The sequence below is a fragment of the Notechis scutatus genome, chromosome 2, assembly GCF_049901735.1.
Source record: "Notechis scutatus isolate UNSWTSFEM ecotype Mainland chromosome 2, rNotScu1.2, whole genome shotgun sequence".
Lineage (NCBI taxonomy): Eukaryota > Metazoa > Chordata > Lepidosauria > Squamata > Elapidae > Notechis > Notechis scutatus.
The window spans coordinates 177,780,208-177,795,700 of NC_142010.1; the positions used below are offsets into that span (position 1 = coordinate 177,780,208).

The 15,493-nt window shown below is 40.3% G+C and overlaps 1 protein-coding gene across 3 annotated transcripts in view; it reads right to left on the minus strand.

The window, feature by feature from the left end:
• The window catches only part of ABCA1 (ATP binding cassette subfamily A member 1), a 117,858-nt gene that overhangs the window by 43,901 nt on the left and 58,464 nt on the right, over positions 1 to 15,493 (minus strand). For all 3 annotated transcript variants that reach the window (XM_087957500.1, XM_087957501.1, XM_087957504.1), the window contains exons 9-11: positions 8,101 to 8,341; positions 7,579 to 7,718; positions 4,929 to 5,045 (exon numbers count right to left, since the gene is read on the minus strand). In XM_087957500.1, the coding sequence (XP_087813626.1) occupies positions 4,929 to 5,045; positions 7,579 to 7,718; positions 8,101 to 8,341 (498 nt within the window). The remainder of the gene's footprint in view (positions 1 to 4,928; positions 5,046 to 7,578; positions 7,719 to 8,100; positions 8,342 to 15,493) is intronic.

Genomic DNA, 15,493 nt, shown 5'->3' on the forward strand with positions numbered 1-15,493 from the left:
TTATGGCTGGGAACATATTAAAACTGCTTGTAATTTAATTCTCTTCTGGTCTTTTCTCAAGAACTTAGATTATTGGAAAACTTGGAACTTGGAATATTGGTTAAGTGAGTTGCCAATTTTGTTTCCTTTCCATCGCTCCTCAACCTGCCATGTTGACTGCCTCGTGGATAAGTAAAAGTAAAACATTTATGCAGGAGTTCTGGAGCGAGGCCTTATTTACGAGTCACAGGATTCTTGTACACTTATGGGATGAGGTAAAAATCAGTGTCTTTTATCACACCCTCATCCGTGAAGGTTCAGGGTGTGCTTTCAACGCTGGTTCCACCAGGTGGCAACCTCGTATAAGATCTCCAGAAAACCAAATCGCGTGGAACATAGTAAACAAGCATTTCTCAAGCCAGAAGGACAGGATGGAAAGGAAGAAATTGTTTCCATTTGTATGACCAAAATGGGTCAATGATATTTTTTTCCCCTCTCTCTAAAAGCTCAGGATTGCACACTGACCATTTCAATACTTGTGTATGGAGTAAAACTGCTAAGAATATTCATGGAGCAGATCTTCCATCTTTACTTAGAAACAAGTCCTGTACCAGGGTACAAAATTACAACTCAATTTTTCCAGGACTGGTTTCAAGTGCCAAAGATAATTTCTGCCAGCAAAAAAACCCACAACTGTCAAATTGTGATTCCATGCAGGCAGGATAAAGTCTAAGGTGGCTTGGTATCAAATGTGCTATCCTCATGGGGATGCAGCCTCCCTTCCACACCCCAAACTGCAATCTCTTTTGCATGGCCACCTTACATTACTATCTCCCTCTTAGACTATCCATATAGTCATCAATTTACAACCATAATTGAGCCCAGAATTACGGTCATAAATCATGCAGATTGTTAAATGTGTCAGCAAGTGACTGCACCCGATTTTACAACCTTTTTGTGGGGATTGTTAAGCAAACGCCATGGTTGTTATGTGAATTTGACTGCAACAGGCTTCTTGCCAGAAACATATAAATAACCCCAAAATGTCACAAATTGCATGACCGTGGGATGCTGCAGATGGTTGTAAATGCAGGCTGGTTGCCGAACATCCAAATGTGATCACATGACTGCGGGGGGGGGGGGTTGTCCATCAGAACTTCAAATCCAGGTCACAAGTAGCCTTGGGGGTGGGAGGTGTCTGTTGTCACTTTAACTGGTTACTAAGCAACCAGTTGTAAGTTGAGGACTACCTGTATTTTTGCACACTTTTGGTTTTGGGCAAATCCAGCTTCACTTTCTGTTTCTTTTTTCTTTTCCTGCTTTTATTTAGGGTTCACATAGTTAATTCGACTCGAACGTTGAATTAGAAGGCAAATTGATTACATGGCCTTTGCAGAAGACTCCTGACGTGAACAAAAAAAGCCTATGAACAGTTGGGACCTTTTTATTTTTCCCTTCTGGATTCCTCAACTTTACCCTTCCTTTCTTTGTGAAATTATCCTTTTTCACAGGTGTTTAGCAGGGATTGCAGGTGAAAAGCAAGTGAATTGGGAAGGTCACAGGACTGCATATAGTTAATTATCCTATTATATTTTTTAAGGTAAGGAGCACAAAAAAAACAACTAACAGTGAGAGCAACTGCTAGAAAAGAATGGCTGCCAATAAATAAAGATAAATGTAATTCTGCCACTGGTTACACTTACTCCAGCTGTGACAACACCCCACAAAGCTGGTCACATTGATCTGGTTGCCCTAAAGATACTGAAAAGCAGTACAGATTTTGCATACTTTGCCTGGATAATTTCTAATTGTGGGAACAATTAGATCCAGAACATGAAGTGTCAACCAAAGACTGACAATTATGTCCCAGTCTTGAAACTAGAAACTAAAATCAAGGTCACATAATGCAGAAATTATGAGGCTGTTAGGGGAAGCAGGCAGCAATCAGAACCAAGAACCTAAGTTTTCAACAGAATAAAACCTGTACAGATTTTGCACTAAGATAAGAAGAATACAGAACAGCAATAATAAAGTGAACAATAAACAAAGAAAAGTATTCCAAGTAGGTTTTTTTTTATAACTAAAAGCCAGCATGGGCTTGTTAAAAACAGATCATGCCAAATCAATCTTATTTCATTCTTTGACAAAATTAGTAGACTAGCGAAATGCTGTGGACATAATAAACGTCAGTAAGGCATTCGACAAAGTAGACCACAACCAGTTCTTGATAAGCTAGAAAAATGTGGGATAGACAGCACCACTACCAGATAAATTTGTAACTGGCTGACAAATGGTACTCAATGAGCCGTTCTTAATGGTACTACACAGTGGTGGGATTCCAATTGTTTTACCACCGGTTCGCTGGGCGTGGCTTGGTGGGCGTGCGTTGCCTAACGCTGGCGTGCAGCTTTCCCCACACCAGCTGAGGCCTGCAGCGTCAATCGGCTGAGAGGATAAAGAAGAGAAAAGCGCAGGAGGCGGTTGGGAGGGCCGATCCTGCGCTTTTCTCTTCTGTTTCCTCTCAGCTGATTGTCTGAGGATTTTTTTTCCTCCTCTCAGGTGATCCTCGGCTTTTTTTTACTACCGGTTCGGCCAAACCAGTCCGAACTGGAAGCATATCACCACTAGTACTACATCTACATCAGGGGTCTCCAACCTTGGCAACTTTAAGACTTGTGGACTTCAACTCCCAGAGTTCCTCAGCCAGCTTTGCTGGCTGAGGAACTCTGGGAGTTGAAGTCCACAAGTCTTAAAGTTGCCAAGGTTGGAGACCCCTGATCTACATGGAGGGAAGTAAGCAGTGGGCTAACACAAATTTCCATCCTAGGCTCAGTATCTTCATGTATGACTTAGATGAGGGAATAGAAGGGGAACTCATCAAATTTGCAAATGACACTAAACTGGCAAGAATAGCCAACACTCCTGAAGACAAGCTCAGGACCCAAAAAGATATTGAGAGACTTAAACAATGGCCTATCCAAAAATACACTGGTATTTCAGGACTTGTTCATTTTGTGACCCAGGATCACAATATACCATTTACAAGTACAGCCTCTTCCCACTGTCAAAACCTTCCCATCAGCTACATGGCACCCATTCAAATATGTATCTGTTTTTGTGATTTAAGAGTGTTTTCCTTTTCTATGTTATCAGATTGCAGCTTTCTGTGACTAGGTGGTTTTTCCTCTGTTCTAGGTTTTGTTCTGGGTCTTATTTGATTTCTTGTATAATACACTGGTGTTTTATGGCTCCCCTGTTTTCATTTGTTAAATGATTTGTGTGCTTAATGAGTGTGCATCCTTTAAAAAAAAACAGGAGTCTTGGATTAAAGCATTTTGTTTTACTACAGGCTCCACAGCTGACTCCTTGGAGACACGACTTCATCTCCCTCCCCCAGTTAAATGTGTGAGTTGCCACAACATATGCTGATGCCCATTTATCTCCGCTGTCAAGCTGAGCAGAGGTAGGGAGCAGAAGGAAGATATAAACAACAGACGATAGACAGTGAGAAGAAAAGAAAAGCTGGCCTGCATCTTGTCCAAACCATACCTTTACAGTACAGTTTGTGTTCCCCGTGAACTCTAAAGCCACATCTTGTTGTGTAAGAGAATGCTGCAACCTAAACATCTATCGCAATTCCCCAACTGACTTTTGTGACACTGCCAATTCTCTGGAAAGAGGCAGCCAGAGAGAGGTTTCCTGGAAAATGCTGCCCATGTTTTGCCAATAGCGCATTGTTCTACTCACGTGCCTGGATTCCTCTCACCATTTTATTTTTTTTACAGTCTATGTGAATCTTTTTCTTCACTCAACCAGTGTTAAGGTTAGATTCAAGACCAGACTGTTTAGTTAAAATTCAGTACACAGATGGTAACTGCTCTTTCCTCCCATATGTATGAAGCTCTCACCCCATTACATCACAGGGTGGGAGAAGGAATACAAAAACTGACCCTTCCCTTTACTATAAATAGGATTTGTATCTTACGCTATGTCCTTGACTCTCTGCCTGCAAGGTTTCTAGTTCTAGCATCAGCCAGGAAAAGCTTGACCACTTGGCACTTCCCAGGCCTGTTAAGACTCTGCATTGGAGCATTTTCAGCCAGCAGGGTCACAAGTAAATAAAACTATGACATCGTCCATCTGTTTTGGGTAAACTCTTAGATCCTTGGGAAAGGTAGTTTAATCAGTGAAACAGATGCCTTTTAGAAACACCCAAGAGTTATTTTTTCCCCCTCTCTTTTCCCAGAAAGCTTCACATAAGGAAGAAATATGAACCCAAGATCTCAAAACAATGTCTGGCAGTCTGGCCATGAAAATGCATGGAGTCTCCCAATACTAGACAGAATTGCTCATGAAAATGAAATGGAATGAAAGCCTTTTAGGAATATCCAAAGGATGAAACTTCAGATTATTTACTGTTACGATCCCCTGCAGCTAATTAAATGTCCTGCTCTAGTTGGGAAGTTGGGGGAATGCAAAAGAGAGGCCTGGGCTTGTTGCCCACTTTACAGGGTTTGGGAAGTAATAACAGAGTAAGTGCTCCCTAGTGAAATGTATTTGTATAGCAGAAAGTGAAGCTTGAATACCCCTCATTTTGCATACTTCTCAGCCGCATCCTTGGCAGATGTACTTCATGCAGAACAGCTTGATTTATGGACCAGTCAGAATCTGTCTAACGTCCAACAAATCACCCCATTCAACACATGGCAACACAACAGGGAGAGACACTGTTTATGTAGCTTTGCACCTTCCTTCTCTATCCCAGGATAGTTCACACTGCACAGGCAAGAAAGCTACCAGACAAAGGAGGTTTGGCAGAAAGAATCAGCTACTCTACTCCAACACGGGCAGAAACACTCAAGGCCAAATTGTCGACCACGATACTGAAATAAACAAACCTCTTGTAAAATTTATTATGAGAGAGAAAAAGGAGTTTAGGGCATACTAACCCGAATCAGATCCATCTCCTGGCTTTCTTCCATGAATTTCTTTATTTGGGGTCTAGTCTCTTCCCACATGCCTCCAAGTTCATGGAAGACACTTAGTTCTTGGAATGTCTTGTTGACCTGAAACAACAGCAAAAATGGGTTTTAAAATCACTGAATATAAGGTATTGGCTTCCAAATGTTTTTGTTGCCCTAAGAACTGATGTTTTACTGAGAGGAAGAAAAAGGAGACGCTTCAAAATTAATGTCCTAATACATTCCAGTTGTGTTGGGCAACAGCCTCCATCACTCCAGGTAGTAGGGGTAATAGATTTCTAGGCATCAAGCAAAAGATACCGTAGCTTCTTAGGCTATAGCAATAGCACTTAAATTTATATACCGCTTCACAATGCTTTGCAGCCCTCTCTAAGCGGTTTGTAGAGTCAGCCTATTGCCATCCCCAACAATATGGGTCCTCATTTTACCGACCTCGGAAGGATGGAAGACTGACTCAACCTTGAGCCTGGTGGGATTCGAACTGCCAAATTGCAGGCAGCAGGCAGGCAGCAGAAGTAGCCTGCAATACTGCACTCTAACCACTGCGCCACCGTGGCTCATGGAACTTGGAATTTAGTAAGTGAGCTAGAAGCTAGAAGGACAGTATACAGACATCAAATTTGATGAAAAGAATACCCGGGTATAGAATTTAGTCTGGACTTTGGCCACCAAGACTTTGAAAGGGACAATGCAGACCAGTCCATTGTGTACGATCTCGCAACAACTAAAAATAAAGTGGCCAAAACATCATGCGTAGATTGAAAGATCTCAATTAACCTATGAACTCTACATGGGGTTTTCCTTGAAGACTGCCTGGAAGTTACAACTGGTCTGGAATGCAGAAGCATATGCAGTGCTGGGCAATTCTTTTGTTTATTTATTTTACAGTAGCTTACTCAGAGGGACTCTGAACAGCATTTCCCACAAAGGGGGAAAATAATAATAGTAAAAATGATCTAAATTAATGTGGAAAACAGAACCAAAATCGGAGACCCAGATCCTCAGTCAATAAGCTGAGGTCAACATACATTTGAACTAAAACAGATTGAAACTTGTTTACCGAGCTAGAATAAGGTGGGAGCTACGTGTACTTCTGGAACAAAGAGGTTCTATTAAGGCCTCCACAATATGCTGTTGGGCTATTGCTAAATCAAGAGCAGTTTGGCCTGCTCTGACTGGCAGCTCTCCAGCATCCTACTTAGAGCGAAGCAAAAAAAAAATATCTTCCCCAAATGTAGGAAGCTGGAGAGATCGTTATCCTGTAAGTAAATTATAATAATTTACAGCAATGAACTGCGGTGTTCCTATTTTCTAACTTCTGTTACAGCAATCACCGATGGCACAGTTTCTCTCCAAGCTGTTGGCTGGGAGCTGTGCTTTCTCCCAACAATCCTCATCAGAATGACGCTAAATCCTGAGTGAACAAAAGAAGGTTGCTATTAAGAGGTGCTCCAAAGAAGAATCTTCTTTCCATGAATACCTTCAGCAGCTTAGAAAGAAAGATTTGAAAGGAAATGATTGCTTCTGCCACAATTAATAAAGGTAAAGTTTCCCTTCGCACATACGTGCTAGTCGTTTCTGGCTCTAGGGGGCGGTGCTCATCTCCGTTACAAAGCCAAAGAGCCAGCACTGTCCAAAGACGTCTCCGTGGTCATGTGGCTGGTATGACTAAACGCCAAAGGCGCATGGACCGCTGTTACCTCCCCACCAAAGTGGTCCCTGTTTTTCTACTTGCATTTTTACATGTTTATGAACTGCTAGGTTGGCAGAAGCTGGGACAAGTAACGGGAGCTCACTCCATTACGTGGCGCTAGGGATTCGAACCACCAAACTGCCGACCTGTCTGATCGACAGGCTCAGTGTCTTAGCCACTGAGCCACCGGGTCCCAATACCACAATTAATAAAGCTTGTATAATTTCAATCGTTCTGATACAGGTGGTCTTCGATGTACAGCAGTTCATTTAGTGACCGTTCAAAGTTGCAATGGCACTGAAAGAAGTGACTTTTCACACTTACGACCACTGCGGCATCCCCTTGGTCACGTGATCAAAATTCAGCTGCTTGGCAACTGGTTCATACTTATGACCGTTGCTGTGTCCCAAGAGCCTGTGATTCCCCTTTTGGGACCTTTGGGCAAACAAAATCAACGGGGTAGCCGGCTTCACTTAACAACCCGTGTCACTAACTTATCAACTGCAGGGATTCACTTAACAACTGTGGCAAGAGAGGTCATAAAATGGGGCACTTGCCTCGCTTAGCAACAGAAAATTTGGGGCTCAATTGTGGTAGTTTGTCAAGGACTACCTGTACAGCCTGGGAGCCTTTTCCAATTCTTTCCCTTATGCGCACATAAACACCCCATTTCAAGACAAAGTCTCAACATTCAAACCAAATTCAAGATAAAGTCTCAACATTCAAGCCAAAGTTACAGCCTGAGATTCCAAACTGGTATACGACCACAAAACCTGATTCCCTTTTTTTTTTTTTTTTAATCCCTAGGCCTGGCCTATCTCTGACTTTTCCATTCCTCTGGGACTTCAGCTGAGAACATCCAACAGCAGAAATACCAACATGGCCCTTTGCTGGGTGGACAAGAGTGAAGGTTAAGGTTCTTACCTCTGACATAATTGTCCTTGTTGCTGGCGTATCAGGGCTATACAGGACTTTTCCAACCAGCAAAGGCTTCAGGGCCCTCCAGATAATCCTGGAAAGTGGGTTGGATTCCAGTTTCTTCATTAAGTTATTGCAGAAAGGTGCTTTAAAAACAAAAAAGAAAAACAATGGTGGGTGATAAATCCCATGCCCAGAACATTCCCAGCTTGGAGAGCACACCCAGGTTCAGGGGTAGGCTTCAAAAAATTTAGCAAAGAGTTCTCTGCTTTGGGTTGGGGCAGGGTGAGTGGGGTCAGCCAAGAGTGGGATTTGGGGGTTCCCTGAACTGTGCAGAATCTTAGTCAGAGGATCTCCCGAACCCCTGCGAACCCCCAGCAGCCCACCCCTGCCCAGGTGAATACAAAATTATCCACCCTTTCTTTCTCCTCTAGCTTCTGCGTGTTTTGAGATGGCAAGAGATGGGCTTCTTAATGATTTGTCAGACAGAAAACATGTGCAAGCGGTTCCTGGATTCCTATTACTTACTAGTGTAGTTGTCATAGAAATTCACGGCATCATCGTCAGAGCTGTTGCTTCCAAAGAATGCTTTGTAATTATTGTCTTCGTACCAGTTCAAGGACTTGATCTGCAGTCCCCCTCCCTCAGGGTGGCCACAAACAATCCGAGACACCGACTGGTAGATATCAGCAGAAGAACTTGTGGAATTCATATTGGTCAGGAACAGCACCTCTTGTCTCATGTCACTCCAACTTCTCATGCTCACGAACTGCAATGCACGACACACAAGGAAAGGAAGATATGATCTGTCAATGATGTTATTCTTTTCAAAAAATTTGAAAACCCATTCCATTGTTTTACAGAGTTGGAGCTATAAAAAAAAGTTTGCCATTGGTGTTTTTCCCAGTTTAGCTGATTAGACTGGAGACGTCCAAAGTCTTTCTGTTCAAATACTGCCCAGATCCATTTCTGCTCAGTATTTCTTGAGAGAAGCTTAAGTTAAGCTAACTTTTACAATCTCAGCTGAGAAATATATTATTACTCAAAAACGATGCTAATCACTATTTATTCATTAAACCTTTTCCAACAAAATACTACGCCAATCCTGATTTCAACCAATTAACTAATTTTAAAAGCCACTTTTTTTGTTATCAAGTTTATTGTGGTTGCAAAAGAGGTAGTCCTCGACTTAAAGTTGAGTCCAAAATGTTTATTGTTAAATGAGACATTTGTTAAGTGAGTTTTGCCCCATTTTATGACCTTTCTTGCCACAGTTGTTTAAGCGAATCATTGGATAATTTGGATGTTTGGCAAATCTGGCTTCCCAATTGACTTTGCTTGTCAGGTCATAAAAGGTGATCGTATGACACTGCAACTGTGAAAAACAGTCCTAAGTCACATTTTTAAGTGCCGCTGAAATTTTGAACAGTCACTAAATGAATTGTTATAAGTTAAGGACTAGTGTACATTCTATCGTTGATTCACCATAGAATGTGCACTAATTGAATCTTTGTTTTATATCTTACTGAAAGAAACAGAAATTCCTTCAAAGTACAGACACCTAATACAACCATTCAAGTCAATAACATAATAATCATGACCATGCATAAGTTCTGATCCAATTGGGGCAATCAGTGTTGTGATACATAAGCTGACCCTTTTTAAAAATAAATAAAATGCCATGTAAAATGTACCATCCATGAATAAGGCAACCCTCATTTTTTGTGGTATTTTGATTAAAAATTTGTGGGTCAGCTTAGCCATGGATGCACATATACTCAAGTATATAGGGGTACTTTAAAAAAATATTACCATATATACTTGTGGATGAGAGAGAGAGAGAGAGAGAGAGAGGGAGGGAGGGAGAGAGAGAGAGAGAGAAAGAGAGAGAGAGGGCAGGGATTGTGGTCTAGAGCAGGGATTGTGGTTGTTCAGCATGGTAATCACATGGATGCCTTGCTTAACAACTGTCATGACAGATGAGCATAATGGGCAGGCTCTATTACTGTTGTAAGTCGAGGACTACCTGCAAATACTCTCATATCGCACTACACAACTCTTGCAATCCACTAGCCATGCTTGTTGCCAGTGCTGGGAGTTATAATTGGGAATCATTCACTGCTTTTAATCCTTGCTTTTAATATGGGGGGAAAAAACCAGATAGTTCCCAGAGTAAGAATTTAGAGCTAGGTTTCTTTCCTTCAAATTCTGATCGTCTGGGTTTTAAACACCTGGCCTCAATCCACAGTTGTAAACAGCTTAGCCCCATTCCACAGAAACTGATTGACATTGCTCCTTCAAATCATTTCTCAACAGCTGCAAATGGCTGGGTTTAAAATTTGCATGTACTGAAATAGGCCAGGATATTCCCACCTTCATAGAAAAAGGCAGCCTAACAAACATGATGTCTCCCTTGCTTGTAAGGAAATAAAAGAGACTATATAATTCATTCCTGTAATGTATTTGTCACAGATATACAGGAAGTCAGGCAATGAAAAGCAAGCCTCATGCTGCTCTTCCACAGCACAACACCACCCGAAAGGGGCCTTTGTTTTGAACTTAAATAGAAACAGAAAAAATGCTGTTTGCTCCTTGGAACAACTGCCAAGGAGAAATCACATCCCTCAGCCAGACCTAATTTACATCCACATCAGCAAAGAGAAGATTGTATGACTAAAAGAAAAGAAGAAGAAAAAGACCAGAAGAAAATAAAATACATAAACTACATCAATGGACTGATGATGCAATAATATGGGCAGCATCCTGCCCAGACGCTTTTATCTTTCTTGGTGACTTCAATCTACCTCATATTAACTGGACCCTTAACAAATGCACAACTGAACCCACACATGCAACCTTCTACAATGCAGTAACAAATCTGGGACTAGAACAACTAGTAACCAACAACACTAGATTTAACAACTGCCTCGATCTCATCTTCTGCAATAGTTTGAATTCAATTTACGGAATACAAATTAAAGAACGCTTTTCCAACAGTGACCACAACATGATTGACTTTTGTCTCAACATACAGTATCTTACGGTATCTCTGGACACCGGCATAACTGGATAGAAGCATTCCTGTCAAACAGACAACAAACGGTCAAAATTGGGAGCGTCCTATCAAATTCTGTACCTGTCAACAGTGGTGTCCCTCAAGGCAGTGTTCTAGGACCAACTCTTTTCATACTCTACATAAATGACCTCTGTGATCATATCAAGAGCAACTGCGTTCTCTTCACTGATGATGTAAAGCTATTCAACACCACAGGCAATACTGCTACCCTCCAAAAAGACCTTGACTATGTATCAGAATGGTCAAACAAATGGCAACTTCAAATCTCAACAAATAAATGCTCTGTCCTATATATTGGCAAAAAAAATTAGAAAATAAAATAGAGGCTGAGTAGTCAAGACCTTGTTGATGATCCAAACTCGGTCAAGGATCTTGGAGTACTCATCTCTAATGACCTAAGTGCTAGAGTCCACTGTAACTACATAGCCAAAAAGGCGTTAAGAATTGTTAACCTAATCCTACGTAGCTTTTTCTCTGGTAATATTACACTAATAAGTAGAGCATACAAAACATTTGCTAGACCAATACTCGAATACAACTCATCAGTCTGGAACCCACATTACATATCTGATATTAACACAGTTGAGAAAGTCCAGAAATATTTCACAAGAAGAGTTCTCCACTCCTCTACTCGTTGCAGAATACCTTATGCCACCAGACTCGAAATTCTAGACCTAGAAAACCTAGAACTACGCTGCCTTCGGTCCGATCTAGGTATACTATATAAAATCATACATTGCAATGTCCTACCTGTCAATGAATACTTCAGCTTCAACCATAACAACACAAGAGCAAACAACAGATACAAACTCAAGGTTAATCGCACCAAACTTGATTGCAGGAAATACGACTTCAGCAACAGAGTGGTCAATGTCTGGAATACTCTACCTGACTCTGTGGTTTCTTCCCCAAACCCCGAAAACTTTAACCTTAGACTTTCCTAAGAGGTCTGTAGGGGGCGTGCATAAGCACACCAACGTGCCTACTATCCCTGTCCTATTGTTTCTTTCATTTTCTTTTCTTTTTTTTATTTTTCTTATATGTATCCATGTATTCATAACTATGTTTTTACTTATACCTATTATCTTGTAAGCAACTGACAAAAATAAATAAATAAATAAAATAAATAAGAAAGAGTTATATAGTGATCAGTAACCCTCAGGCAAACTTTTAAGGCAATTCTGTCGACTGTACTTCATCCTGATTTCACACAGATTCTTCTGTTACTGTAATTTCCATTTTCCGGCTAAAAAGGGTTGATGAAGGTTCTAGGATTCAAGAAACATTTCCTCCAATGAGAAATAACTAGCATGGAAATTGTGATGATGGGACAAATGTGCACATGCACACACACACACACACACACAGGACGCCAGTCCTCCACTGAAGCAATGTGCTTAAAAAAACAAAAACCTGAAGTAACCTCAGACAGCTCAGCTCAGCTCAGAGGTTACTGTAGTTCAGAGTTTTAACATTCCAAAGCTGTGGAGCCGGAAGGAAAAATGGGAATACAGTACTTGGGTAGAACTTTTTTTTCCTTCATGTTTTGCTTAAAGCAGGGAAGTTGCAAAAGTAGGCAAAAGCATTTTTAACACTCAAAAGTCTTAATGCTTTACACAGATTAGCCAGAACGGAGTGTTTATTTGCTCAGAAAGGAAGAAAAAAAACCAAGTACTGCATAATGTCAGTTCATACAAAAAAGAAAAGGAAAGGAAAAAAAAGGAATGCAGGATTCAGGCTTACAAATAGAGATAGTGTAGATTATCACACAATTAACTTAACCCTTCAATCCACATTTCACATGATTTCCAGTCTCAGATTTCATTTTTGCTCCCCCTTGCACATAATACATGCCTCATATTCAGGGTTACCCGCCAAGATCCAGCTACTTTGGTCAAAGGAAAAATATCGAAAAGCCATTTGAAGCAACGCCTATCTTAGCTCAACCAAAGTTATTTTTATAAACTTGAAATAGTCTAATAAATATATCGCATTATTGGACTTAATACAACTCCCTCCCCAAACTGCCCCCAAAAAACTGCCTAAGTAGTTCATCCCAATTAATTATTGTAGTGAATTCCTGATATTCATGTTCCCAGAATGCTCCACTTGGCAAAGACAGGGGGGAAAATAGAAAGAAAAAAAATACCCTGTATTGACTTCCCAGTTTGGCTTGGCCACATTGGCTAGATCACATGGGTAATTTCTGCCTGGTCCTTGGCATACAAACGAAAGGAGGTGGCAACTTTACACTAGGATGATGATGATGATGATGTTGATGATGATGAAGATGATGATTAGGACTTCCAATGCTTTGGATTATAATCTATCATATCCTTATATGCTATTAACGTTTATCCCAGCAAAAGCTTTTGCACAGAGGGAATATAATTGTTTGTATATTTAAGAATAAACTGTGGTTATTCTGTGGTTATTCTGATACAGTCCAGTTGTAGCTAAAATTAGGTCTGTTCACTTCCTTTTCTTTGCCCACTTCTTATGAAGTCAAGCTGATAACACGTTGGACTAAGAATTGTAGTTTCTTTCATTATTGGAACTAAGCAAAATTTGAAACAGATATGTTAAATGAATAAAGTGATTACTGGTTGTATTAACCCCAGCTTAGGTGCTTCAAGAAACTCAGGCTTGCTAAAAGTAAATGAAAAATGTCCAAGATCCTGCTCTTAGCATGCCACAAAATAGTAAGAGAATGGCAAATGAGAGCCCAACAGCTCATCCACATGGTTCTTGACGGGTGAATGCATCTAAGGGCTATATAAGGTACGCAAATAGAGGCATCCTCCTTAGCCAGCCTGACAAAGCATGCATTGCAAGGTCACAAACAAGTTCAGTTCTTAAGTATTTGCACGGCAACACTGCACATAAGGGGTATAATTTCCATCACAAAGAAAATTTGTCATTTATCCCCCACCCTTGCTATTCCATGAACACCCACATGCCCAAGATCACAACTCAAGTTGGCTATCTCGACTGATATCATGACTTGAAACAGAAAAAACAAATTACCCAAAACAATAAGGAAGCTTCAATCCAAAAAGAAATCACTTTGGTGGAAAAACAAATCTGGTCACGTTGCCAACTTCAAAAGCCTATAAAAAAATTTATGCCACCAGATAAAAACTGAATGCACCAATTATCACATTAAACAAAAAGAAACCCTTCTATGCACCAATTCCACCCGCGCTTTCTACAATTTTATAAACAACAAATTAAAAGACTCAAGGTCCATCCCACCCCTGAAAGGACCTAATGGTAAAGACTGCAACGACGACACCATTAAAGCCAACATCTTTAACACATTCTTTGGCTCAGTATTTGTAAACAGCAATGGATTATGCCCAGCATTTCCTAGTCGAACCACAGACAACTACAATGATCTAATACGTATCGATTTTACAGAAGACATTGTTGAAAAAGCACTGCACAATCTAAAACCATCTCTATCTATTGGACCGGACGGAATATGTGCCTACGTCTTAAAAAAGCTACCCACTGCCATAGCCAAACCTCTAAGCATAATCCTTGAAAAATATTTCAGGACCAGCTCCTTGCCAAAACTATGGTCACAAGCCACGATCATCCCCACATTCAAAAAGGGAGACCCCAGCCTAGTTGAAAATTATAGACCAATCTCTTTATGCTGCGTCACCTGTAAAGTCATGGAATCAATTATTAACCAATCCATCATCCTCCACTTAGAAACAAACAACCTACTCTCTCATAAACAATTTGGTTTCAGGAAAAAACTATCATGTAATCTGCAACTCTTACACTGCAAAAACATATGGACTACACAACTTGATCAAGGCAAAGCAATAGACGCAATCTACATAGACTTCTGTAAAGCCTTTTTTTTTTAAATTTTTAATTGATTTTTAAAAACAAACATAAACAAGCAAAACATAAAACATAAAAACATAAAACATCATTTTTGAAAGCTATATAGAAAATGTAGAATGGTAATAAGATATGAAATGGTATATAAAATGAATATGAATTTGAATTTGTGTCTGTACGAAGAGATGTAACCCGGGATCAAGCTGCTTTAAAAAATGTAAAGCCTTTGATTCAATGGTACACGACAAACTACTCCTAAAATTAAAATCTTACGGTATCTCTGGACACCTGCATAACTGGATAGAAGCATTCCTGTCAAACAGACAACAAACGGTCAAAATTGGGAGCGTCCTATCAAATTCTGTACCTGTCAACAGTGGTGTCCCCCAAGGCAGTGTTCTAGGACCAACTCTTTTCATACTCTACATAAATGACCTCTGCGATCATATCAAGAGCAACTGCGTTCTCTTCGCTGATGATGTAAAGCTATTCAACACCACAGACAATACTGCTACCCTCCAAAAAGACCTTGACTATGTATCAGAATGGTCAAACAAATGGCAACTTCAAATCTCAACAAATAAATGCTCTGTCCTACATATTGGCAAAAAAAATATCCGAAAATAAAATACAGGCTGAGTAGTCAAGACCTTGTTGATGATCCAAACTCTGTCAAGGATCTTGGAATACTCATCTCTAATGACCTAAGTGCTAGAGCCCACTGTAACTACATAGCCAAAAAGGCGTTAAGAGTTGTTACTCTAATCTTACGTAGCTTTTTCTCTGGTAATATTACACTAATAACTAGAGCATACAAAACATTTGCTAGACCAATACTCGAATACAGCTCATCAGTCTGGAACCCACATTACATATCTGATATTAACACAGTTGAGAAAGTCCAGAAATATTTCACAAGAAGAGTTCTCCACTCCTCTACTCGTTGCAGAATACCTTATGCCACCAGACTCGAAATTCTAGACCTAG